Below are 26,105 nucleotides of genomic sequence, written 5' to 3'. Positions count from 1 at the left end.
AATAGAAAAACAGCATATTATTTAAATGGAGAGAGATTGCAGAACTCTCCAGAGGGATCTGGGTGTCCTGGTACATGAATCACAAAAAGTTAGTATGCAGGTACAGCAAGTGATTAGGAAGGCAAATGGAATATGGCTGTTTATTGCAAGGGGAATGGAACATAAAAGTAGGGAAGTATAGTGTTGTATAGTGTGTTGGTGAGACCACATCTGGAGTCCTGTCTACAGTTTTGGTCTCCTTACTTAAGAAAGGATATAATTGCAATAGAAGCAGTTCAGAAAAGGTGCACTCAACTGATTCCTGGGATGAAGGGGTTATCGTATGAGGAAAGGTTGAGCAGGTTCGGCCTGTATCCATTGGAGTTTAGAAGAATGAGGGGTGATCTTACTGAAACATATAAGATCTAGAGGGGGCCTAACAGAGGGTATTCTGAGAGGATGTTTCCACTTATGAGAGAGACTTAGAAATGGGGACACAGTTTAAAAACAAGGGGTCTCCCATTTAAGACAGAGGTGAGGAGAAATTTTTTCTCTCAGAGGGTCGTTAGTTTGTGGAATTCTCTTCCCCAGAAAGCAGTGGAGGCAGGGTCATTGAATATTTTTAAGGCTGAGGTAGATAGATTCTTGATTGACAAGAGAGTCAATGGGAGTAGACAGGAAAGTAGAGTTGAGGCCACAGTCAGATCAGCCATGATCTTACCAAATGGTGAAGCAGGCTCGAGGGGCCGAATGGCCTACTCCTGCTCCTAATTCATATGTTATGTTCATATGTAAACCATCCCACAAGAATACAAAGATGCCTCCATTGTTCACCTGTACAAGCGGAAAGGAATTTGCCAATTGTGCGACAATCACAGAAGAATCTCACTCCTCTCCATCACCGGCAAAATCTCCTCCAGAATCCTTCTGAACCTCTTAGTGCAACATCCCAATCAGAATCTTCTGCTAGAGAGTCAGTGTGGTTTCAGAAAAGGTCAAGGAACCACTGATATGATATTTGCAGTTAGATAGCTCCAGGAGAAATGCCAAGAAGAGAAAATGGACCACTACACCACGTTTGTTGACCTGACCAAGGCCTTCGACACAATGAGTCGTGAGGGCTTTTGGAAGGTAATGGAAAAATTTGGCTGCCCTGAGAAATTCATCACAATGGTTCGACAGTTCCATGGCTGCATGCTTGTGCGTGCCCTGGATGATGGTGAGTCTTCTGATCCATTCCCAGTTACTAATGGAGTTAAGCAGGGCTGTGTGCTAGCACCAACCCTCTTCAGCATGTTTTTCATCTGCTCTTTGATGCCTTCCATGATGGCGATCCTAGCATCAAAATCAGAAATCGCATGGATGTGAAGTTGCCCAATCTGAGATGATTTGGGATAAAATCCAAGGTCTCCAAGGACATGCATTGCGATTTCCTGTTTACCGATGACTGTGCGATAGTTGCCGGTTCAGAGCTGCACATGTAATGCAACACGGCCTTGTTCTTCAATGCATGCGACAACTTCGACCTTACGATCAGCACAAAGAAAACTGAAGTAATGTACCAACCTGCTCCAGGAAAGCCCTATCTCAAGGCCAAAGTTTCAGTCCATGAGCAGAACCTGTCAGCAGTGGATAAGTTTGCCTATTTCAACAACACACTCTGTCTCTCTCTCGAGCTGTTTATATCGATGACGAGACACGTGCAAGAATTACCAAGTCTATACAAGTGTAGCCTTTGGCAGAATTCGAACATCAGGCTGGAAATAAAGAGGAGTAAGTCTGCCAACCAAACAAGGTCTACAGAGCAATAGTCCTGCCCACTCTGCACTGCGTATGCGAGACTTGGACTGTGTTTGATTCGTTTTGTGGGATGTGGGTGTCAGTGGCTCGGCCATTTATTGCCCATCCCTAATTGCCCTTGACATCTGAATAGCTTGCTATGCTGTTTCAAAGGGCAGTTAAGAGTCAACCACGTTACTGTGGGTCTGGACTCACATGTAGGCCAGACCAGGTAAGGACAGATTTCCTTCCCTAAAGGTCATTTGTGAACCATTGGGTTTTTAACAACAATCGACAATGGTTTCATGGTCACCATTAGACTAGCTTTTAATTCCAGATTCATTAATTGAATTCAAATTTCACCATCTGCTGTGGTGGGATTCAAACCCATCTCCCAGAGCATTAGCTGGGCTCTGGATTGCTAGTCTAGTGACATTACCACTACGCCACTGCCTCCCCAGTCTATGAGTGTCATGCCCAACGCTTTCACTTGAGCTGCCTTTGGAAGTTTCTAAAGATCAGGTGGCAGGACAAGATACCAGACACTGTGGTGCCCACCCAAGCTGGCACATCCACACCATATTGAGACAGTCACAACAGATTTAGGCTGGTCATGTAGTCAGAATGCCTGACACTCGCTTATCAAAGCAAATCTTCTATGGAGAGATTGAGTGTGGGGTGCGCTCTCATGGCGGTCAAAGGAAGTGCTACAAGGACAATCTGAAGACTTCGCTTAGGAGTTTTGATGTCGTCCCCAAGTCCTGAGACAAACTTGCCCACGATCGCTGCACCTGGTGCAACCTGGTGTGGCCTTCTTCGAAAGCAAGCGCATATCAGAGGTGGAGAGAAAATGCAAGGAGAGGAAATCCCTAGCCAGCAGCGCATCCAAACTCATTTGTTTGCAGTATCCTGCCCTATTTTCAGCAGAACCTTTGGGAACAGTTCAGCTTTAGCAGTCACCTACGTACCCACCGGAACCCTACCAAACCACCCAGATGATGGACATGGTCATCTTCATCTCGAACTGGACAGGAGAGGACAGTGGATGGGAGACACTGAGTACCACTCACAGCTGATGCCTCCTTCCCCATCCATCCCACACATCACTCCCTTCACTGACTATGCAGCAAGCCCTCAGTCCACAGCCTCATCTCCTCTTGCAGAATGGATCTCCAGGTTGACATTGGAGGCAATGCAGATTCACTGCTTAGGTCCTGACCCTTGTATATCTTTTGTATGGGCAGATGAACAGAGGGCTTCCCTGACTGGTGGAAGTGTAGCTGTCTGCCGTCGCTTAGTGCCTTTTGCCTCTGAGTCAAAGCTTTGAGTTCAAGTCCTACTCCAGAGACTTGAGCACAGGATCTAGGATCACACAACTAGGGCAATAATGAGGGAACACAAGTAGAAAATGCTAGAAATGCTCAGCAGATCAGGCAGCATCTGTGAAACAGAGTTAATGTTTCAGGTCAGGTGACTATGTTTCCCTCCCCGCACTTGCTGCCTGACCTGCTGAGGATTTCCAGCATTTTCTGCTGTTATTTCAGATTTCCAACATCCATCTTACGTTGCCTGTGTATCAGTACTGAGGGAGCACTGCATTATCAGAGGCCCCATCTGCCCTCTCAGGTGGATGGAAAAGATCCCATGGCACTATTTCGAAGAAGAGGAGAGGCGTTCTCCCCACCAATCCCCAATATTTATCCTATAACCAAGATCACTTCAACAGAAGACCTCATTGCTGTTTATGGGAGCTTGCTGTGTGCACGTTGCCTGTCAAGTTTGCTATATTACAACAGTGACTACACTTCAAAAAGTACTTCATTGGCTGTGAAACACTTTGGGACATCTTAAAGTCATGAAAGACGCTTTACAAATGCAAGTCTCTCTTTCTTTAGGTGGCTACTGCTGTTTCCCTGTGATTGTCTTTAGCCTGTGAGGTAAGGATCCCGGGAAGCAGTGTTTTAACATCTTCATTAATTTGTTTACCTGCTTCTGCTCCCTACTGCAGCTATCCTTTAACAACAATCTGCATTTATATAGCGCCTTTACAACATAATCTGGGCTGCTGATGCCCCTGGAACCCCCCCGCCCCCCATCCTCCATGAGCTTGACTGTTTGACAGGCTGCAGCTCTCCTGCTAGATCTAAATGAGGTTGGGTCCTAAAATCACAGGGAGGCCCAAACTGCAGGAAGGGCCTCAAAACCGTGGGGGCCCCAACACCGCACTGCTAAAACAGGCAGTCGGTCAGAGCGCTCTGCTAATTGATCACCACAAGTCAACATTGACCCCACTGTCAACTGGGAGCAAAGGTACAAATGCACTTGAAAATGTGTAGCTTACTCAGTCTTGGTGCTTCTCCTGTGACAGTCCATTACTCCCTACAGAAACCCACAGCAAAAGCCCATTAAAAGTTTCTAAATCGTTTTCTCCTTCTGGTGTTGGATCTCCAGAATCACCTGGGCATTTGTAAATGTTTCTGACAGGATGGTGCCACCTTACTGCCATTATGGGGGGCAAATTGTCCTGGGCCTGTTGGATTGTCCACTCACTATGAGTACGGGAAAGCTGGACAAGGTGGCGAGCATAGTCATGAGAGACCCCCTCCCTCCACCTTCCACCTCTCAAATCTTCCTTTAGGAACCACCCTTGGTCTGCTGCGTTTGCTCCTCACTGCCGAACCCTGATCAACCCAGGGCAGGAGGAGAGGAAGGTGGACGTTCCCCCTGCCCCATTTCATTAGGTTTGACCTTCACCAGGGATATGTGTGATTCAGAGGTCAAACAATCAAATGGTGACTGTTGCCAGTAAAACATGTCAGTCAGAGGTCATTCATTCATACCTTTGTTACCTCTAGACGTGACTATTCCAGTCCCACAACCCTCCGAGATATCTGTGCTCCTCTAATTCTGGCCTCTTGAGTGTCTCCAATTTTAATCGGTCCACTATTGGCGACCGCACCTTCAGCTGTCTAGGCCCTCTCCACCTCTCTACCTCCCTTTCCTCCTTTAAGATGCACCTTAAAACCTACCTCTTTGGCCATCTACCCTAATATCACCTCGTGTGGGTGGCTCAGTGTCTGATTTTGTTTGATAATGCTTCTGTGAAGTGCCTTGGGACATTTCATTACATTAAAAGTGTATATAAATATGAGTTGTCGAAATAGTCACCAAGATTTTACTGTTGCCAAGGATATGCGTGGGTCAGAGGTCAAAAGTCATTGAAATTTGATTGGCGCCAGGGTTATGTGTTGGTCAGAGGTCAAAACAGTCAGTGAGATTATTTTGGGGCAATTTGAATCTAACTCACCTGTCAAGAAACTGATGGGATCGGGTGCGATGCTGAGTTCGCACGTTGCTCCATTGTATTGAAATAAACACTCAGCAATATTGGGTGGAGTGTGAAAACGATACTCCAGCCGTTCCCTCGCCTGGTGAGTTGGGTTAAAATTACTGCTGGGGCCTATCATTTCATATCTTATTTAACATAGTTTTATGGAGGAATTGCCCGAACAAGAAAAGGCTGGAAACACTGGCTCGGAGAAGGTGGTTTTAAACGTGTGTAAGTGTCGCTGACGCTCACTGACCTGGTAAAAGGACACAGTCCCAGCCTCGTAATCCAGCTGGATGCGCATTCTGCTAATGGCTGGGTACTCCAGTAAGTAAGTCTGCTGGTTCTTCTGACAGGCTGTCAGAAAACCTCGGTAGAAATATAAACACCACGATTTAGTGCTGTTGGTGAAGTAAGACTCCAGCCCCCCCCGGTCTATGGTCCCGTAGGCGACACCCACCCCCCAGGCAACGCCACCAGTCTTCACATCCCAGGAGTGGCAGCCAGCGGTGAAACTCTGTGAGCATAGGATCTGGTGCATGTTCTCAAACATTTTGGAGTTGTGCCAGGAGTTCTCTCCCATGTAGCCGAACATCACTGTCTTCTCATCATCGGAAACGTTCAGGAGCCAGTAGGCTGAGTCTGGGTCCAGAGTCAGTATCGACCACTGATCTAGGGGAGGGAGACATAAGCGGTCAGGAGCTGTTACATTCGTCTCACCCATGGGTAGCTCAACGGTAAAGGCCATCAGTATTTGCAATATAAGGTCAGTCTAGCTCACTTATCTCCTCTCTCTTCCCACCTGACAGACGCAGTGTAATATTGGGAACAAAGAACAAAGAACAGTACAGCACAGGAACAGGCCATTCAGCCTTCCAAGCCTGCGCTGATCATGATGCATGCCTAAACTAAAACCTTCTGCACTTTTGAGGTCCGTATCCCTCTATTCCCATCCTATTTATGTATTTTTCAAGATGCCTCTTATACGTCGCTATCGTACCTACTTCCACCACCTCCCCCGGCAACAAGTTCCAGGCACTCACCACCCTCTGTGTAAAAAAATTTGCCTCGCACATCCCCTCTAAACTTTGTCCCTCGCACCTTAAACCTATGTCCCCTAGTAACTGACTCTTCCACCCTAGGAAAAAGCTTCTGACTATCCACTCTGTCCATGCCGCTCATAACTTTGTAAACCTCTATCATGTCGCCCCTCCACCTCCGTCGTTCCAGTGAAAACAATCTGAGTTTATCCAACTTCTCCTCAAAGCTAATGCCCTCCAGACCAGGCAACATCCTGGTAAACTTCTTCTGTACCCTCTCCAAAGCCTCCACGTCCTTCTGGTAGTGTGGTGACCAGAATTGCACACAATATTCTAAGTGTGGCCTAACTAAAGTTCTGTACAGCTGCAGCATGACTTGCCAATTTTTATACTCTATGCCCCGACCGATGAAGGCAAGCATGCCATATGCCTTCTTGACTACCTTATCCACCTGCGTTGCCACTTTCAGTGACTTGTAGTCCTGTACTCCCAGATCTCTCTGCCTGTCAATACTCCTAAGGGTTCTGCCATTTACTGTATACTTCCCACCTGCATTAGACCTTCAAAAATGCATTACCTCACATTTGTCCGGATTAACCTCCATCTGCCTTTTCTCCGCCCAAGTCTCCAACCGATCTATATCCTGCTGTATCCTCTGACAATCCTCATCACTATCCGCAACTCCACCAACCTTTGTGTCGTCCGCAAACTTACTAATCAGACCAGCTACATTTTCCTGCAAATCATTTATATGTACTACAAACAGCAAAGGTCCCAGCACTGATCCCTGCGGAACACCACTAGTCACATCCCTCCATTCTGAAAAGCACCCTTCCACTGCTACCCTCTGTCTTCTGTGACCGAGCCAGTTCTGTATCCATCTTGCCAGCTCACCTCTGATCCCATGTGACTTCACCTTTTGTACCAGTCTGCCATGAGGGACCTTGTCAACGGCTTTACTGAAGTCCATATAGATAACATCCACTGCCCTTCCTTCATCAATCATCTTTGCAACTTCCTCAAAAAACTCAATCAAATTAGTGAGACATGACCTCCCCTTCACAAAACCATGCTGCCTCTCGCTAATAAGTTTGTTTGTTTCCAAATGGGAGTAAATCCTGGCCTGAAGAATCCTCTCCAGTAATTTCCCTACCACTGATGTAAGGCTCAGCAGCCTATAATTTCCTGGATTATCCTTGCTACCCTTCTTAAACAAAGGAACAACATTGGCTATTCTCCAGTCCTCTGGGACCTCACCTGTAGCCAATGAGGATGCAACGATTTCTGTCAAGGCCCCAGCAATTCTTCCCTTGCCTCCCTCAGTATTCTGGGGTAGATCCCATCAGGCCTTATCTACTTTAATGCTTTGCAAGACACCCAACACCTCCTCCTCTTTGATAATGAGATGACTGAGACTATCTACACTCCCTTCCCTCGGCTCATCATCCACCAAGTCCTTCTCTTTGGTGAATACTGATGCAAAGTACTCATTTAGTACCTCGCCCATTTCCTCTGGCTCCACACATAGATTCCCTTCTCTGTCCTTGAGTGGGCCAACCCTTTCCCCAGTTACCCTCTTGCTCTTTATATACGTATAAAAAGTGTGGGAAAATTCTGCAAAGTAGTGGAAGGGAATTGGAGCGAGAAATATGTAGGAAAATCTACAAGGTGCATAGCAGGCATAGAGTAATAATCATGGAAGATTTCAATATGCCATAATATCTGGCAGGAAGAAGTAGAGATAGATGAAAACAGAGTATATAGGAGCCCTTTCTCACTCAGTCCAACAGGAAAAGAATCATTGCTGGATCTTGTAATGGGTAACAAACCAGAACAGTTTGGAGAAGTAAGTCCAACAGGGGTGCATTTTAGTAGTAGTGATCACGATATAGTAACGGTTCAAGATTAGGGTCAAGAGAAATAAATTGGACAAAGATAAAGGTAAAAGTTTGGAAAAGAGAAAAATATGAAGAAATGAAGATAAAACTAAAGAAGGTAAACTGGGAGAAAGTCTTGACAAACAGAGACAGAAAAACTGTGGGGCATCTTGAAAAATCTATTCAATAGAGTTCAAGAGAAATGTATTCCACTGAAAGCCAAAAACAAGCGAGCCAATTATGGGCACGATGGATGAATAAAGAACTAAAGGGAAAACTGAATCTAAAGAAGACATATAAGAAGTACTTACTAATAAATCCAACTGGGAAATGAGGAGAAACATCTTTATTTAGAGAGCTGTTCGAATGTGGAATTTGCTACTACAAGAAGTGATTGAGACAAATAGCTTAGATGCTTCCAAAAGGAAACTAGATGAGTAAATGTGAGAAAAGGGGAATAGAAAGATATGAGAGAAGGCTGAGATGAGGTAGATGGAATGGGAGGAGACTCATGGAGTACAAACACAGACTAATTGCGCTGAATGGCCTGTTTCTCTGCTATATATTCTATATTAAAAAAAACTGACCCAGGAATCTCAGTGTTTGTATCGATATCTCTGCATCTGTATTTTTATCTATAATCTCTCTGTCCATGTGCGTTTGTTGGTGTCTGTCTATGGCCGGAATTTTACAGTGGGCGGACGGGAGCTGGACTCCGACGTAAATGTCGGTGCTGAGCCCGCTTCCGCCCAGCCTGGGGATCCGTCCTGTATTTTATGGATCCCCAGGGTTTAATTGGCCCGAGGCGGGACTTCCACCCACTTGAGGGAGGAGGTCCCGCTTCAGTGAGCTGCTGGCCAATCAGCGGGCCGGCAGCTCTTAGTCTCAGCAGTGCCACCGGGAGCGGTGGCCACTGCTGGGACTGCAGCCCAGCCAGCCGAGGAGGATACCAAGGAGCCGGGACTGAAGGTAAGTTTGGGTTGCCGCACCAGGGGAATCGGTCGTGTCCTGGTGAGGCTAGGGTGGTCGTTTGGGGGAGAGGGGGCGTTTGGATCTCGGGGTTGGGTTGGGAGGCAGGAGCGGCCCTCAAACGGGCACCCTGTGCCTGATTGCCAGGCTCCCACCCCCGGGGTGCAGAAAGCCAGCAGCTATAGCTGGGTGGCCTTTCACATTCCCGGCACGCCCGCTTGCCACGGGTAAAATACCCGTGGAGGCAGGCGAGGGCCCTTAAGTGGCCATTAAGTGGTCACTTAAGGGTCTTGATTGGCCTCGGGCGGGCGGGCGGGCCGCTTCTCACTCCCCGCCCCCCCGCCGGACCTCCGTAAACTTGGTCAGAGACGAAATTGGGGCGGTTAGGCCTCCCGGAGTAGTGGAAGGGAATTGGAGCCTTTCGTATTTAGAAAAGCAGCTCTTACTTGTGGTTCCCAAAATGGCTGACTGGTAGATGTAAGAATTATTCATCCGATTCTTGATAAGTTCAGGTGCGTTGTACAGATTCAGAATGAGCTTTGGAACATCTATGTGTGGTTCCCTCTGATTCTCAGCAACTCTGCAATGAAAGAGGAAACACATTCCTTTCAACATTTCAGATCAGCAATCCAAGGGTTAATGTTTCGTTATCCCACCAGTAATTCTCACGCTGACACTCAGTCGTAAACCTTTTCAGAGAGCTACCCAACAATCCCACTTCCCTGTGCTCTTCCCATTGCCCTGCAACCTTTCTCCTTTCAAGTATTTATCCAATTCCCTTTTTAAAGTTACTATTGAATATATGTTTCCACCAACCTCTCAGGCAGTGCATTCCAGAACTTAACAACTCGTAGAATAATTTTTCAATAGTGTATTGGCATTCATACATAGATCTGGGGCTGACGCCTGTATATAGGATCTGGGGCTGGTGGCTGTATATAGGATCTGGGGCTGACGCCTGTATATAGGATCTGGGGCTGTTGGCTGTGTATAGGATCTGGGGCTGACGCCTGTATATAGGATCCGGGTCTGACGCCTGTATATAGGATCTGGGGCTGGTGGCTGTGTATAGGATCTGGGGCTGACGCCTGTATATAGGATCTGGGGCTGTTGGCTATAGGATCTGAGGCTGACGCCTGTGAATAGGATCTGGAGTTGACGCCTGTATATAGGACCTGGGGCTGTTGGCTGTGTATAGGGTCTGGGGCTGATGCCTGTGTATAGGATCTGGGTCTGATGCCTGTATATAGGATCTGGGGCTGTTGGCTGTGTATAGGATCTGGGGCTGATGCCTGTGTATAGGATCTGGGACTGTTGGCTGTGTATAGGATCTGGGGCTGACGCCTGTGTATAGGATCTGAGACTGACGCCTGTGTATAGGATCTGGGGCTGTTGGCTGTGTATAGGATCTGGGGCTGACGCCTGTGGAGAGGATCTGAGGCTGGCGCCTGTGTATAGGATCTGGGGCTGTTGCCTGTATATAGGATCTGGGGCTGTTGGCTGTGTATAGGATCTGGGGCTGATGCCTGTGTATAGGATCTGGGGCTGTTGGCTGTGTATAGAATCTGAGGCTGACGCCTGTGAATAGGATCTGGAGTTGATGCCTGTATATAGGACCTGGGGCTGTTGGCTGTGTATAGGATCTGGGTCTGACGCCTGTATATAGGATCTGGGGCTGACGCCTGTATATAGGATCTGGGGCTGGTGGCTGTATATAGGATCTGGGGCTGACGCCTGTATATAGGATCTGGGGCTGTTGGCTGTGTATAGGATCTGGGGCTGACGCCTGTATATAGGATCCGGGTCTGACGCCTGTATATAGGATCTGGGGCTGGTGGCTGTGTATAGGATCTGGGGCTGACGCCTGTATATAGGATCTGGGGCTGTTGGCTATAGGATCTGAGGCTGACGCCTGTGAATAGGATCTGGAGTTGACGCCTGTATATAGGACCTGGGGCTGTTGGCTGTGTATAGGGTCTGGGGCTGATGCCTGTGTATAGGATCTGGGTCTGATGCCTGTATATAGGATCTGGGGCTGTTGGCTGTGTATAGGATCTGGGGCTGATGCCTGTGTATAGGATCTGGGACTGTTGGCTGTGTATAGGATCTGGGGCTGACGCCTGTGTATAGGATCTGAGACTGACGCCTGTGTATAGGATCTGGGGCTGTTGGCTGTGTATAGGATCTGGGGCTGACGCCTGTGGAGAGGATCTGAGGCTGGCGCCTGTGTATAGGATCTGGGGCTGTTGCCTGTATATAGGATCTGGGGCTGTTGGCTGTGTATAGGATCTGGGGCTGATGCCTGTGTATAGGATCTGGGGCTGTTGGCTGTGTATAGAATCTGAGGCTGACGCCTGTGAATAGGATCTGGAGTTGATGCCTGTATATAGGACCTGGGGCTGTTGGCTGTGTATAGGATCTGGGTCTGACGCCTGTATATAGGATCTGGGGCTGTTGGCTGTGTAAAGGATCTGGGGCTGACGCCTGTGTATAGGATCTGAGGCTGACGCCTGTATATAGGATCTGGGTCTGACGCCTGTATATAGGATCTGGGGCTGTTGGCTGTGTATAGAATCTGAGGCTGACGCCTGTGAATAGGATCTGGAGTTGATGCCTGTATATAGGACCTGGGGCTGTTGGCTGTGTAAAGGATCTGGGGCTGACGCCTGTGTATAGGATCTGGGTCTGACGCCTGTATATAGGATCTGAGGCTGACGCCTGTATATAGGATCTGGGTCTGACGCCTGTATATAGGATCTGGGATGTTGGCTCTGTATAGGATTTGGGGCTGACGCCTGTACATAGGATCTGGGGCTGTTGGCTGTGTATAGGATCTGGGTCTCATGCCTGTGTATAGGATCTGGGGCTGTTGGCTGTGTATAGGATCTGAGGCTGACGCCTGTATATAGGACCTGGGGCTGACGCCTGTGTATAGGATCTGGGTCTGACGCCTGTATATAGGATCTGGGGCTGTTGGCTGTGTATAGGATCTGGGGCTGACGCCTGTGTATAGGATCTGGGGCTGACGCCTGTATATAGGATCTGGGGCTGTTGGCTCTGTATAGGATTTGGGGCTGACGCCTGTATATAGGATCTGGGGCTGTTGGCTGTGTATAGGATCTGGGTCTCACGCCTGTGTATAGGATCTGTGGCTGTTGGCTGTGTATAGGACCTGGGGCTGACGCCTGTATATAGGACCTGGGGCTGACGCCTGTATATAGGATCTGGAGTTGACGCCTGTATATAGGATCTGTGGTTGTTGGCTGTGTATAGGATCTGGGACTGACACCTCTATATAGGATCTGTGGTTGTTGGCTGTGTATAGGATCTGGGACTGACACCTGTATATAGGATCTGTGGTTGTTGGCTGTGTATAGGATCTGGGACTGATGCCTGTACATAGGATCTGGGGCTGACACCTGTGTATAGGATCGCGGGCTGTTGGCTGTGGAAAGGATCTGGGGCTGTTGGCTGTGTATAGGATCTGGGGCTGACACCTGTGTATAGAATCTGGGACTGACGACTGTATATAAGATCTGGGGCTGACACCTGTGTATAGGATCTGGGACTGACGACTGTATATAAGATCTGGGGCTGACACCTGTGTATAGGATCTGGGACTGACGACTGTATATAAGATCTGGGACTGACGACTGCATATAGGATCTGAGGCTGACGACTTTTTTTTAATTCATTCATGGGATGCGGGCGTCGCTGGCCAGGCCAGCATTTATTGCCCATCCCTAATTGCCCTTGAGAAGGTGGTGGTGAGCTGCCTTCTTGAACGGCTGAAGTCCATTTGGGGTAGGTATACCCACAGTGCTGTTAGGAAGGGAGTTACAGGATTTTGACGCAGCGACAGTGAAGGAACGGCGATATAGTTCCAAGTCAGGATGGTGTGTGACTTGGAGGGGAACTTGGAGGTGGTGGTGATCTAGGACTGACGACTGTATATAGGATCTGGGGCTGGTGGCTGTATATAGGATCTGGGGCTGTTGGCTATATATAGGATCTGAGGCTGACTCCTGCATATAGGATCGTGGGCTGGCACCTGTATATAGGATCTGAGCTGGTGACTGTATATAGGATCTGGAGTTGATGTCTGCATATATGATCTGAGGCTTTATATAGGATCTGAGGCCAGTGCCTGTATATGGGATCTGGGGCCAGTGCTTGTATATGGGATCTGGGGCCAGTGCCTGTATATGGGATCTGAGGCCAGTGCTTGTATATGGGATCTGGGGCCAGTGTCTGTGTATGGGATCTTGGCCAGGGCATGTATATGGGATCTGGGGCCAGTGCTTGTATATGGGATCTGGGGCCAGTGCTTGTATATGGGATCTGGGGCCAGTGCTTGTATATGGGATCTGGGGCCAGTCTCTGTATATGGGATCTGGGGCCAGTGCCTGTATATGGGATCTGGGGCCAGTGTCTGTATATGGGATCTTGGCCAGGGCATGTATATGGGATCTGGGGCCAGTGCTTGTATATGGGATCTGGGGCCAGTGTCTGTATATGGGATCTGGGGCCAGTGTCTGTATATGGGATCTTGGCCAGTGCATGTATATGGGATCTGAGGCAAGTGCTTGTATATGGGATCTGGGGCCAGTGCTTGTATATGGGATCTGGGGCCAGTGCCTGTATATGGGATCTGGGGCCAGTGCTTGTATATGGGATCTGGGGCCAGTGCCTGTATATGGGATCTGGAGCCAGTGCTTGTATATGGGATCTGGGGCCAGTGCCTGTATATGGGATCTGGGGCCAGTGCTTGTATATGGGATCTGGGGCCAGTGCCTGTATATGGGATCTGGTGCTGATGACCTTTTTATGCTCAATAATGTGCTGACTTACACATCTTAGCCATTGGAGGAGCTGGGTCAGAGTTGAACCTGTCTGAAAATTGAATTATAGAGACAAAATGTTTTGCTAACTTTAATAACCCTTCAGACAGACAAAGACACAAGTTCCTGAACAGCAGCAGTTATTTACTGTATAACTGAATGAAACTTACTTAGAAAAGGTCTGGTTAGATTTCTGTTGGGGAAACAGAAAGAGAGGGCAGGTTAGAGCATTGAATGAACAGATGAACACATGATGAACTAAAACAAAGTTACTCTGATATTAGAGAGTATATTGCATCAGTGCGAGTTACAGGGACCCAATCGTCAAGCATGAGATGGCACCAGTGCACCTGGGTCAGGTGTGGGGCCACAGCAGCAATGCTGGGTGATTTTGGCAACAAAGTAATTCATGACAACGCTACTTCATCGGATAACGTCATCAGGATGCGCCGCGTTGCGCACATGCGCAGACGGTGTCATGCCCCTTGCGCATGCGCTGCGGTCCGACTCCCCAGGACTGATTTGCGCATGCGCAAAGGACGCGGTACGCGCATGCGCACACAGTCTATTCATCTCTGCGCATGCGCTGCGGGCCAACCTGCCGGTAAGGTTGTGCGCATGCGCAGATGACGTCATCGCGTTATTTCGTCTTCCTCCTGACGCGCCAGTTTGGCCTCTGCGCATGCGTCAAAGCTTCGGCGCGACTTTTTGAAAGTGGAAGGAGCGGAGGTTTCGTCGGGCATCTTATCTGAATTATTTATTCGTTTTGGAGACTTGCTTCATTTTTATTTGACACAGGAGATTGTTCCAAGGTAAGTTGCTCTGCCTTTGTAAGTTGCTCTGAAAACATTTCCATTGTCTGGGCCACCGCATGTTCTCCAGTCCCTGTTGTGAGTTGCTCTGAAAACATTTCCATTGTCTGGGCCACCGCATGTTCTCCAGCCCTTGTTGTGAGTTGCTCTGAAAACATTTCCATTGTCTGCGCCACTGCAGGTAGCAGGATGAAGGCACAGTGACTGTGATTTCTGGCGCCAAACAGTACACACTGCAGATACATGATGGCCAGGTTACCTGCAGCTGCATCTTCTTCATTCAGACTTTGTTGCCCTGCAAACGTGCTGTTGTTGTGCAGAGGCATCTGGGTCTGCCTTTGGACAGGCTCACCCCCAATTGTCGCTGGCGTGCATCTTAGACACCAACGACGACAGGCATGGCTGCTGCCATTGTGATTACAGAGGAACAGCCAAGGCCCCTCAGCCACAATGAAAAATACCGCTTGCTTTCAGATCAATTGTACCAGCTGCAACAGGCCGTTCTGCAGAGTGGAACGGCAGCATTCATGAGGAGACTGGACTGGCTGCGGCAACAGACTCTCCGCTGGCAGCAAGGACTGGCTGATGAGATGGAGCCATTTACTATGCCCAACAATTGCCCGGAAGCACCTTCGGATGGAGGTGGCCGCGCGCTGGACATCAGTCACGTGTCACAAACCCTGGATCCTGAGCGTCTCACCCCCTGGCCTAATGATCTGATGGACCATACATATGCCTACCTGTTCAAATCTCCACTTCCCCTACCTGCGGTACCCTCTCCTTGCTGCTCAGTTACACAGTCACCTGCTCCTACACCCATCAGGGCAGTGCACATGGACACACAGTTACCTGCTCCTACACCCATCAGGGCAGTGCACATGGACACACAGTCACCTGCTCCTACACCCATCAGGGCAGTGCACATGGACACACAGTCACCTGCTCCTACACCCATCAGGGCAGTGCACATGGACACACAGTTACCTGCTCCTACACCCATCAGGGCAGTGCTCATGGACACACAGCCACCTGTTACCCCATCCGACGTTGAAACAACCATGCAGAGCCTTGTGAGACTCCGCAATTGCCAGTTGCTGCCTGTCAAGCAGAGAGGGCGTCCAAAGGGGTCAAGCACTTGGGGAACATTCAGCAAGAAGAGACTGAGCACTAAAAGAAACAAGCATGCCGTGTCCAGTGGTAGCAGAAATGTGAATGCTCTTGCTGTGAACACAACTGGTGATAGTAGTAGGCAGGATTAAATGGGAATGGATGGAAAGACGCACGAGTAACATAACCACTGGCAGGGAACTGCTGGGCTAAATGGCCAGCTTTATGTTCATAGCCCAAAAGAAATGTGCTTCTTTTCCAGCACCCTCACATCATTTATGTTTTCCCTGAGAGCAGCATTGAACCATCACGAGATAGGGGCAGTAACATCATCCTGCCTCCTGCAGCTGAGGTGGGTACTAAGTGATTCATTGGCGGTGTTATCAGTACATGCCTTAACCGCAGAACACAAAGCATGCTCAACAGTAATTTCATTGGAGGGAGGGAAGCTCTGACACTGATGTTCTTTCCTTATTTTCTTTCATGTAAAACGTGCCCTTGAGAAAACAATCCTTGACACTTAAGGACGGCATTCAAGCAAAGGAGGCAGTGCGGGAGAGGACGCAAGGATGTGATGATTCCTGCATCTGAGGTGGGTAATAAGTGCTTCATTGGCGACGTTATCAATTGGTGCCTTCACTGCAGAACTTAAAAAGGTGTGCGCAACAGTAATTTCAGTGGATGGAGGGAGGCAAGCTCTGACTCTGATTTGCTTTTCTTGTTTTCATGTAAAACATGCCGTCGAGAAAACAATCCTCGAGACTTACGGTCAGCATTCAAGCAACGAAGGCAACTGGATCATGCTGCGGAGCTCATCACGATGTGAAAAGGAACATTGCATTTATGGATGAATTGGGAATGAACATTGGGATGCACTTGGGGAACATTCACCAAGAATAGATTGAGCTCAGACTCTTGTGACTTTGCCTTCTTCACATGGACAATACAGTAGTGGAATAGAGAGCCAAGCTTTTATTCACCACAAGGCTCTCCAGGAACAATCTCTTCAGCTGTGCATAGCAGAGAATCGGCCTGTCTGTCTAACGGGAATGCTGGACACAACACTCATGTATCCATGCACAGCAGTTCCTCAGATACTTAATGAACTTAATAAAACTTTTCAATAATTAAACCCAGAATTGTTGAGGTTTTGTTTTGCATGCTATTTCCCCGACTTTGCAACTGCACTTCAGATATTCAACTATGGTGGGGGGGGGGGGGCATAGGGAGGGGTGTTTGAAGAGGGGGAGGGGTGGGGAGTGCGGGGAGGGGTGGGGAGAGGGAGCATGCAAAATGCAGGGACCAAACAGTTGCAATGCCTGAAGTACTGAGGAGATTTAGAGAAAGCAACTGGGTAGGGGAGAAAGCAACTGGATTGCGCATCCGCAGCTGGAGGGAACGGCTGAATGGAGAGGGCCGGAAGCGAGAGGCCGTAGAGAGCCGCGGGGAGCGAGCGTGCGAAGACCTTTGTGTCACCGGGTCCAGGGACTGGCCAGTAAGTCTTTTGCTGCACTCCTCTTCCGTTCCGCTGCTCCCCCCCCCACTCTCTCCCCTTCCTCCCTCTCCCCCCAGCTCTCCCCCTCCCCCTTCCTTACCCCTCCCTCTCCCTCTTTCACCCCCTCTCCCTCCCCCCCTCCCTCTTTCTCCCCCCCTCCCTCTCCCTCTTTCTCCCCCCCTCCCTCTCCCTCTTTCTCCCCCCCTCCCTCTCCCTCTTTCTCCCCCCCTCCCTCTCCCTCCCCCCCTCCCTCTCCCTCTTTCTCCCCCCCTCCTCCCCGGCACCGCTACCGCTGGTCTCCCCGCGCTGCTCTCCCCGGCCCCCGCGCTGCTCTCCCCGGCCCCCGCGCTGCTCTCCACGGCCCCCGTGCTGCCTTTCCCGGCCCTCGCGCTGATCTCCCCGGCCCCCGTGCTGCCTTTCCCGGCCCCCGCGCTGATCTCCCCGGCCCCCGCGCTGCTCTCCACGGCCCCCGTGCTGCCTTTCCCGGCCCCCGCGCTGATCTCCCCGGCCCCCGTGCTGCCTTTCCCGGCCCCCGCGCTGATCTCCCCGGCCCCCGCGCTGATCTCCCCGGCCCGCTCCACTCTCTCACTCCGGCCATTGTATTCTGCCACGTGTTTGTTAGGTTTCATCTCTGTGATTTTTTGAATAGCGCCATCTTTGGTCCTGGCAGCTGCAACAGTCGCTGGCTATGGCGTTTTCGTGGCACATGCTGCATCTGCGCATGTGCCAAAACAGCGCCACCTACCGATCGCGTTGTCAACAATTGCGGTCTTTTGGCAACGCTCTAACAATGACCAACCTCAAAGAAAGGCCTCATGCAACAACAACTTACATTTACACATAGCGCCTTTAATGCAGTAAAATCTCCAAAGACACTTCACAGGAGTTTTATCAAACAAAATTTGACATTGAGCCAAAGAGTTAGAGAATGATACAGCACAGAAAGAGGCCATCTGGCCCATCATTTCTGTGCCAGCCCTTTGAATCAGCCATTTATTAATCCTACACCCCCTACCCTTTCTCCATAGCCCTACAAAATTTTCTCCTTCAGGTATTTATCCAATTTTGAAAATTATTATTGAATCTATCTCCACTGCCATTTCAGGCAGTTTCCTGATCATAATAACTGGCTGTGTAATTTTTTAAATAGTTGTATAGGACCTGGGGATATCTCCTCAGGTTCTATTGCTGATTACCTTAAAGCTGTACTGTCTGGTTACCGACCCTTCTGCCACTGGAAACTTTCTCCTTATTTACTCTATCAAAACCCTGCATGATTTTGAACAACGCTATCAAATTTCCTCTTAAACTCTGCGCTAAGGAGAACAATCCCAGGTTCCCTAATCTCCCCACATAACTGAATTCCATCATCCTTCGTACTATTCTAATAAAGCTCCTTTGCATCCTCTCTAAGGCTTTCACATCCTTTCTAAAGTGTGATGCTTTGAACTGGACACAATAAAGGTTTACCATAACTTTCTTGCTTTTGTACTCTATGCCTCTATTAATAAAGCTAAGGATCCCGTATCCTTTTTTAAAAACTTGTCCTGCCACCTTCAAAGATTTGTGTCTAAACACCCCCAGGTCTCTCTGTTCCCGCACCCCCTTTAAAATTGTTTATTTTGTTTATATTGCCTCTCATTCTTCCTACATAAGGACATATTAGAACAAGAGAGAGAAGTGGAGAGGCAGAGATGTTTAAGGAATGAATTCCAAAGCTTCGGGCCTAGCCAACTGAAGGCATAGCTGCCAATAAGGATGGAAATTGAAAATGCACAAGAGGCCAGAATTGGAGGAGTGTAGATATCTTGGAGTGTTGTAGGGCTGGAGGAGGTTACAGAGATAGGGAGGGATACGGCAATGGAGGGATTGGAACACAGGGATTTTAAGAATTTTAAAATGGAGGCAGCAGATCACCAGCAGTTAATCTGTTGTTTGCTGAAAGTGTACCTGGATAAACAGGAGAGGATCCATATGTACCAGATTCTGGGTTTCATCATCTATCAGTTTAATCTGATTCATTCTCTTGGTCAACTCATCAGAACATCTGACACTCTGTGTCAACACCTTGAGCCCCTCCTCTTCAATCATTTTCAGGGCATAGTCTTCATCTTCTTCCAGGCTCTTCCTCCACTCGGAGAACTTCTTTGATAGGTTTCCTTTCAGCTGATCGATTTGTGTCTGAAATTCCAAACCACATTCTTGTTACAGACTGATTGGTTACCCTGTGGACAACAGACACTTTACTGGACCATCAGCTTCATGTCAAGTGGGAGTCACTGCTTGATGAAACACATTTGAATCTTCACAGCCTTATACTAATTTTCCTTTAAAGTTATGCGAATATTGTGCTCGCTGAGGTGAGCGAATGATAATGGGTGAAGACCAGACTTTGCATTATGAATCTGCCTGGCTCGCATGGATTCTCTTCAATATCTCACATTTGCCTTTCTCCACAGTTTCTCTCTCCCCCTCTATCTCAACTGGGCACAGGATTCAAATGAGTGTCATTGGAAGAAACTTTTATTGACAACTGGAGTGATCTCACTGAGGTGGACACATTACAGAACATTCATTCATTCTTGGGAAGTGGGCATCGCTGCAAGGCAGGCATGTATCGCTCCTCCCCAGTTGCCCCTGAGAAGGTGGTGGGTGGGCCTTCATCTTGAACCACTGGTCTCTTCAGAGAGCAGTTAAGAGTCAACCATGCAGTTCTATACAGGCCCAGACTGAGTAAGGACAGCAGATTTCCTTCTATAAAGAGGCATTCATGAATCAGTTGAGTTTTTTTTATGCCAATCCAACAGAGTTATGGTCACTTTTACTGATGCCAGCTTTTTATTTCCAGATTTTGTTTTCTAAGTAATTTCAAATTCTCAAACTAGCCATGGTGGGATTTGAACCCTGGGTTCTTAGTTGAGTAACATTAACCATTACACTATTGTACCCTTTGTTAAAACAAGTTTCTCTTTGGCCTCATTATCTCGAGAGACAATGGGTAAGTGCCTGGAGGTGGTCAAAACAAGTAGGTGGATAGAAAAGAACAAGTCCCTCAACAAATTACTCAAGGAATAGAAAGCACCGGAAACACACAGTTGGTCAGTTGGTGTCTGCAGAGAGTGTGGCACAATTGACATTTGGAGTGAGGGCCATTCTTCAGAACTAAAACATCAGGAAGATCATTACAATAAGGGGAAGGGGAGTGTATATTTTATATGTTTTATATATGTAAAGGGTGAATTGGTATAAAAGATAACCGCAGTCAAGTAACAGATATGAGCATTAAGCCATCAACAACAACTTGCATTTATGCAGTGCCTTTAAAATAGTAAAATATGCCAAGTTGCTTTACAATGTGGTAATCAGACCAAAACTGACAGCAAATCAAAGCAGGAGACATTAAGATAGGCGCCCAAAACCATGACCAAAGAGGGAGGTTTTGAGGAGCATCTTAAAGGAAGAGAAAGTGAGGCTGAGGCAGAAAGGTTTAAGGAGGGAAATCCAGGGCTGACAGCTTAGACAGACATAGTAACGGCCACCAGTGATGGGGTGAAGGAAGTCAGGGGATGGGAAAGAGGACAGAGATGGAAAAGCGCAGCAGTCCTGCAGAGTATGCAAATAGAAGGTAGGAGGGAATAGGAAGAAGAGGGGAGAGATGGAAACCCCAGGGCTTGATAATGAAGAGACAGCTGAAGTCGTCAATACAGCCAGCTAAACAAATAGAGTGAGCTGTCCATTTCTACAGGATTGCAAGCGACAATTGACAACATGCATAGCAGGCAAATCCCCATTGGAAAACCCCCAGGCTGCTATATTCCAAGGTGTGCTACCCATGGGAGCTCCAGGTCACAGAAACCCTTCAAATCCTATCATGTCAGTTTAAGTAAGCAGCTCGTTCCCATGTCAAACATCTAGCTCAAGAGAAGTCCCTTCTTAAACCCTGCGCCAGTATGCACACTCTACCTTTATTTCTGATTTTGATATCGTCAAGTCTTGGTTTTTGAAATGGCAATCCTGCTGAATTATCCGGAGATTCTCAACTTCTTTTTTCAATTTTTCCTATTAAGACAGTTTAAATAATTCAAAGAAAAATTAATTTGCAGCATGAATTAAAAGGCATTCCAGGGAGTGCAGTAGACGATAGTTCAGGGACTATACTGTCTGCCTCTGGTCACTGAACAGAACTATTTATTCTCAGTGAAGAAGAAAACAAAACGCATATTTATAGCACCTTTCATGACTTTAGGATATCCCAAAGTACTTTGCAGACAATGAAACACTTTTTGAAGTGTAATCATAATATAGGAAATGCAGCAGCCAGTTTAAACACAAGATTCCACAAACTATGAGATAAATGACCAGCTATTCTGTTTTGGTGATATTGGTTGGGGGATAAATATTATCCAGGTCACTAGAAGATGCTCTTGCAATAAGCCTCAGGACTGTTTACATCCATCCGAGAGGCTAGACAGAAACTCAGTTTAACATTTCACTTAAGAGACAGCATTTCTGACAGTGCAGCACTCCAATGGAAACATCAACCTAGATTCCATTCTCAAGTCTCTAGAGTGGGACTTGACCCCACAACCTTCCGAGTTAGAAACAACAGCTAAGGGATTGCTGCAGCCATCATGCAACAGCCCAACTACTTGCTTCTGTCTATCTGATGGGTTGGCGAGATTTTCAGTAAGTAGCTGAGCCATACAGGAAACTTCTAGGCTCGATTCTTGAGGTGGTGTCAACCAAGGCAACACTGGGGGTGCCACAGTTAGCCTCAGTGCCTGGGGAGTAGGAAGTGAAATAGAACCCAGGATTTCCATTGTTCTTGAACAATATATATGCGTGTGGCCATAGTGTGAGGAGAGGGTTGGGCCCAGTTGCGTTGTATCTTCTGTGGCAAAATATTCCAATGACACTCACATTTAAGGCTCACCTTTAATGGTAATGGTCACCTGGGAGAGGTACAAGAGGGCACCCTAGACCTACAAGACCAACTCTGGACTGTGGGATTTGGTTGGAAGATTGGTGTGCTGGGGTGGATTGAGGCTGTGTTGAGGGATGGGTGACCCAGGGCGAATGGGTGTTCTGGGATAGGGAGGGTTGATGGGAGGGGGTGTGTTCTTGTCTTGGGTTTTAGGGATGGATGTGTGTCCTGCGGTAGCTCTAATTTTAAGGTATGTCACCTTGTTCTCGTCTACTCCACCAGAGGAAATAGTTTCTCTCAAGCTACCCTATTCAATCCCTTAATTATTTTAAACACCTCAATATATCACTCCTTAATCTTCTGTACTTGAGGGAATACAAGCCAACCTGTCTTTGTAATTTAATCAAGGGCAATTAGGGATGGGCAATACATACTGGCCTAGCCAGCGACACCCACATCCCCTAAACGGATAAAAAAAACATTCTGGTGAAGCTGCACCGCACTCCCCTCCAAGGCCAATATTTCCTTCTTGAGGTGCAGTGCTGAACTCAGTACTCTAGAAACAGGTTCTAACCAGAGCTTTATATAACTGTCACATAACCTTCACTCCTTTGTATTCCAGCCTGCTTGAGATGAAGGCTAACCTTCCATTAATTATTTTTTGTACTTGTCCACTAGCTTTTAGTGATTTGGACCCTGAAATCTCTCTGCTCAATCACAGTTCCTAACTTCTCACCATTTAGAATATACTCTGATCTATCTATCTTAGGTCCAAAGTGAAAGCACATCTTGCCCAGTGCCATACCATTGTACGACAATAGTGAGCTCTCGCTATCCTGGGTGTTCTTTTAAATTGGGGAAAAAAAGTGAACTGTGATTTTTCTTTTTTTTTTAAAGAGCGTGCCCCTTCAAGTTGAGCAGTAGTGCTGAAGAAATGATTTGCCCTGTAGTGACTGCTGGTTACCCTCTTGGCTAAGGCTAAAACAGAATTGGCACTTTTTTGTTTAAAAGAATTTTTAAAAGGTTTTTTAAATAATCACTATGAAAGTTCCTTCGTTTGCTGTGATCCTTCAATTGTATCATTCCCAGACGCACTTCTCAAGTATACTGATAATTGTTTTATGTCCCAACATTGAACTCCATCAGCTACAGTTTTGCTCACCCATTTAATCTATTAATGGCCCTTTGCAAGTTTCTGCCCTCACCTACACTACTAACTTAGATTCATCAACAAACTTGAATTTACCGCTCTTTATTCCTTTATCCAAGTCATTTATAAATATAGTGAAAAGCTGAGGCCCCAGTACAGATCCCTGCGGGACTCCAGTGATCACATCCTGCCAATTTGAGTACACGCCCATTATCCCTACTCTTTTTCTCCTACCACCTAACCAATATCCTAGACATGTCAAAAGGTTGCCTCCAATTTCATACACTTTCATTTTTGCTAATAGTCTCTTACTGAATGCCTTCTAGAAGTCCATATAAATAATATTCATAGACATTCCCTTATTTACCACATTATTTACCTGCATAACAAAATTCAGCTGGGTTAGTTAGGCATGACTTGCCCTGTACCGACTCTCCTTAATCAATTAATACTTGTCTGAGTGCTCGGTCACTCTGTCCCGAATCACAGAATCTAGTAACATCTCCATAGCTGATATTAGACTAATAGGTCTATAATGTCTTAGTTTCTCTCTGCAACCCTTCCTAAATAATGACATTAAATAAACATTAGTGATTTTCTAGTCTAAGGAGACAATGCCTGAATCAAGAGAGTTTGGGAGATCATCAATAATGTCCTCACTTTAAGTCATGGAGTTGTTATGGCACAGAAGGAGGCCATTCTTACTATACCTCACTCAGTCTCTTGGATCTCCACTGTTATTTACATTTGTATAAGCCCCTTCCTTTAGTTTAATACATGGATATGACAGACCAAATGGGCTCCTTCTGTGCTGTAACTAGTCTATGATTCTGTACTATCTCTCACTTCTCTTGTCCATTGAGTCCATGTCAGCTCTCTGGAGAGCAATCAAATCTGTCCCATTCCGCTGCTCTATCCTTGTAGCCAAGTTTATTTTCCTCAAGTGCCTATCCAATTTCCTTTTGAAATCATTCATTGTTTCTGCTTCCATCACCCTCACGGCAGTGAGTTCCAGGCCATTACCACTCACTGGGCGATAAAAGTTCTTCCTTACATCGCCTCCTGCGTCTCTTACCTGCTCCTTTTAATATCCTGGGGTTCAAACCATCAGGTCCTGAACTCTTGTTAATTATCGATGCATTATTTTCTCCATTACCTTACATTAAATCTAGTTAATTCCTCCCCTTGATTTAGTTCTATTTTCAGCACTTTATCCTCTGCTCCTATTGTGAATAATTACAGGGTTTGTGTTTAGCAAGTCTACCATTTCCCTGTTTTCAATTTTACTATCACCTGTGTTTGTCTTTAAGGGGCCCAAGTCACCCTTAGCCTCCCTCTTTCTTTTACTATACTAGTAAAAACTTTGAGAGTTGTCCTCGACATCCCTTTCAAGTCTTTTCTCATATTTCCTTTTTGCAGCACTTACTATATCTCACTCAGTCTCTTGGATCTCCACTGTTATTTACATTTGTATAAGCCTTTAGTTTAATACATGGATATGACAGACCAAATGGGCTCCTTCTCTGCTGTAACTAGTCTATGATTCTGTACTATCTCTCACTTCTCTTGTTGACTGAGGTTGTTGCCCATTTCAGGGTGCATTCAGGTCTTATTTGTATCCAAACAAATCTTGATTGGACCATTCTGATTCCTCTCACTCACCTTAATATGAGTCTCTGCCTTCTCCAAGCTGATCAGTGTGTGGGTTCTGTGTTTGCCTGTTATTGTACAGGGGCCACACACACATTCTCCATCATCTTCACAGTAAAACTCCAGAACCTCATTATGCTCAGGACACTGTCCCTCTGTTAGATAGGTCACGGCCTCACCAGGAGTGTCACATACATTGGCCTCTTGTGGGTCTCCTCCAGACAAGGGAAGGTCGGCAATGGGGGCAGAGATGCCAGTAACCTCCTCCGGTTGGTTTGGCTCATCCAGGTGGTGCAGACCCAGGCTCGGTTCCAGGCTGGGCTCGGAGACAGATTTGTTGCCACACTTCAGGCAGTCCAACTCTTCCTCGCCTGTCCCCTGGGCCCGGAGATACTCACTACACTTTAAGCAAAGGCTGTGGTTGCAGGGGAACTTCTCAGCATCTGGGGATGGGGCGAGGCACATGATACAAGTCGGCTCCTGGACTGAAGTTGTGTCCTCCATCCTCACTGAAACCTTGCAGAGAGGGTTGGCACAGCACGGCAGAGAGTGTGCAGTCCAGTGCAGCGACGTACAAACAACTGACTGCGAGGGACTGAAGATTGGTTGTTACAGTTTCAAGATTCACTCTGGCTGGAGATTAACCCTTTGTAAGCTGCAGTAGGAGAATAACCAAACTACAATCTCATAGCTTCCCCTGTCCGTGTACAATGGCTCCCTGGGATCAGTACAATTTTAAAGAGGGTGAAGGAACAGAGAGACCTAGGGGTGTACCTGCACAAATCTTTGAAGGTGGCAGGAAAAGGTGAGATGGCTGTTAAAAAAGCATATGGGATCCTTGTTTTTATGAACAGTGGCAGAGAGTACAAAAGCAAGGAAGTTATGCTTATATTGCTTATTTGCTTATGTTTACAAAACACTTGTTAGGCCTCAGCTGGAGTATTATGTCCTATTCTGGGCACTACACTTTAGGAAGAATGTCAAGGCCTTGGAGAAGGTGCAGTGGAGATTTACTAGAATGGTACCAGAGATGAGGGACTTAAGCTATGTGGAGAGACGGGAGAAACTGAGATTGTTCTCCTTAGAGCAGAGAAGGATAAGGTGAGATTTAATAACTAATTGGGTAGCCTTTTCCAAGAGCCAGCACAGGCACA

The 26,105-nt window shown here is 47.2% G+C and overlaps 1 protein-coding gene across 1 annotated transcript; it reads right to left on the bottom strand.

Moving 5' to 3' along the window:
- Positions 1-5,137: 5,137 nt before the first annotated feature.
- Positions 5,138-25,455, bottom strand: LOC137381083 (E3 ubiquitin-protein ligase TRIM7-like). The gene is made up of 6 exons (XM_068053475.1): positions 24,964-25,455; positions 21,191-21,286; positions 19,178-19,408; positions 13,984-14,006; positions 9,419-9,552; positions 5,138-5,758 (listed from the first exon to the last, which is right to left on the bottom strand). Exons 1-6 carry the CDS (start codon positions 25,453-25,455, stop codon positions 5,238-5,240), a joined length of 1,497 nt encoding a protein of 498 aa, XP_067909576.1. The 3' UTR covers positions 5,138-5,237.
- Positions 25,456-26,105: the final 650 nt, after the last annotated feature.

This window comes from Heterodontus francisci, chromosome 2 (genome assembly GCF_036365525.1).
Source record: "Heterodontus francisci isolate sHetFra1 chromosome 2, sHetFra1.hap1, whole genome shotgun sequence".
Lineage (NCBI taxonomy): Eukaryota > Metazoa > Chordata > Chondrichthyes > Heterodontiformes > Heterodontidae > Heterodontus > Heterodontus francisci.
This window is presented reverse-complemented; position numbering and strand designations above follow the sequence as displayed.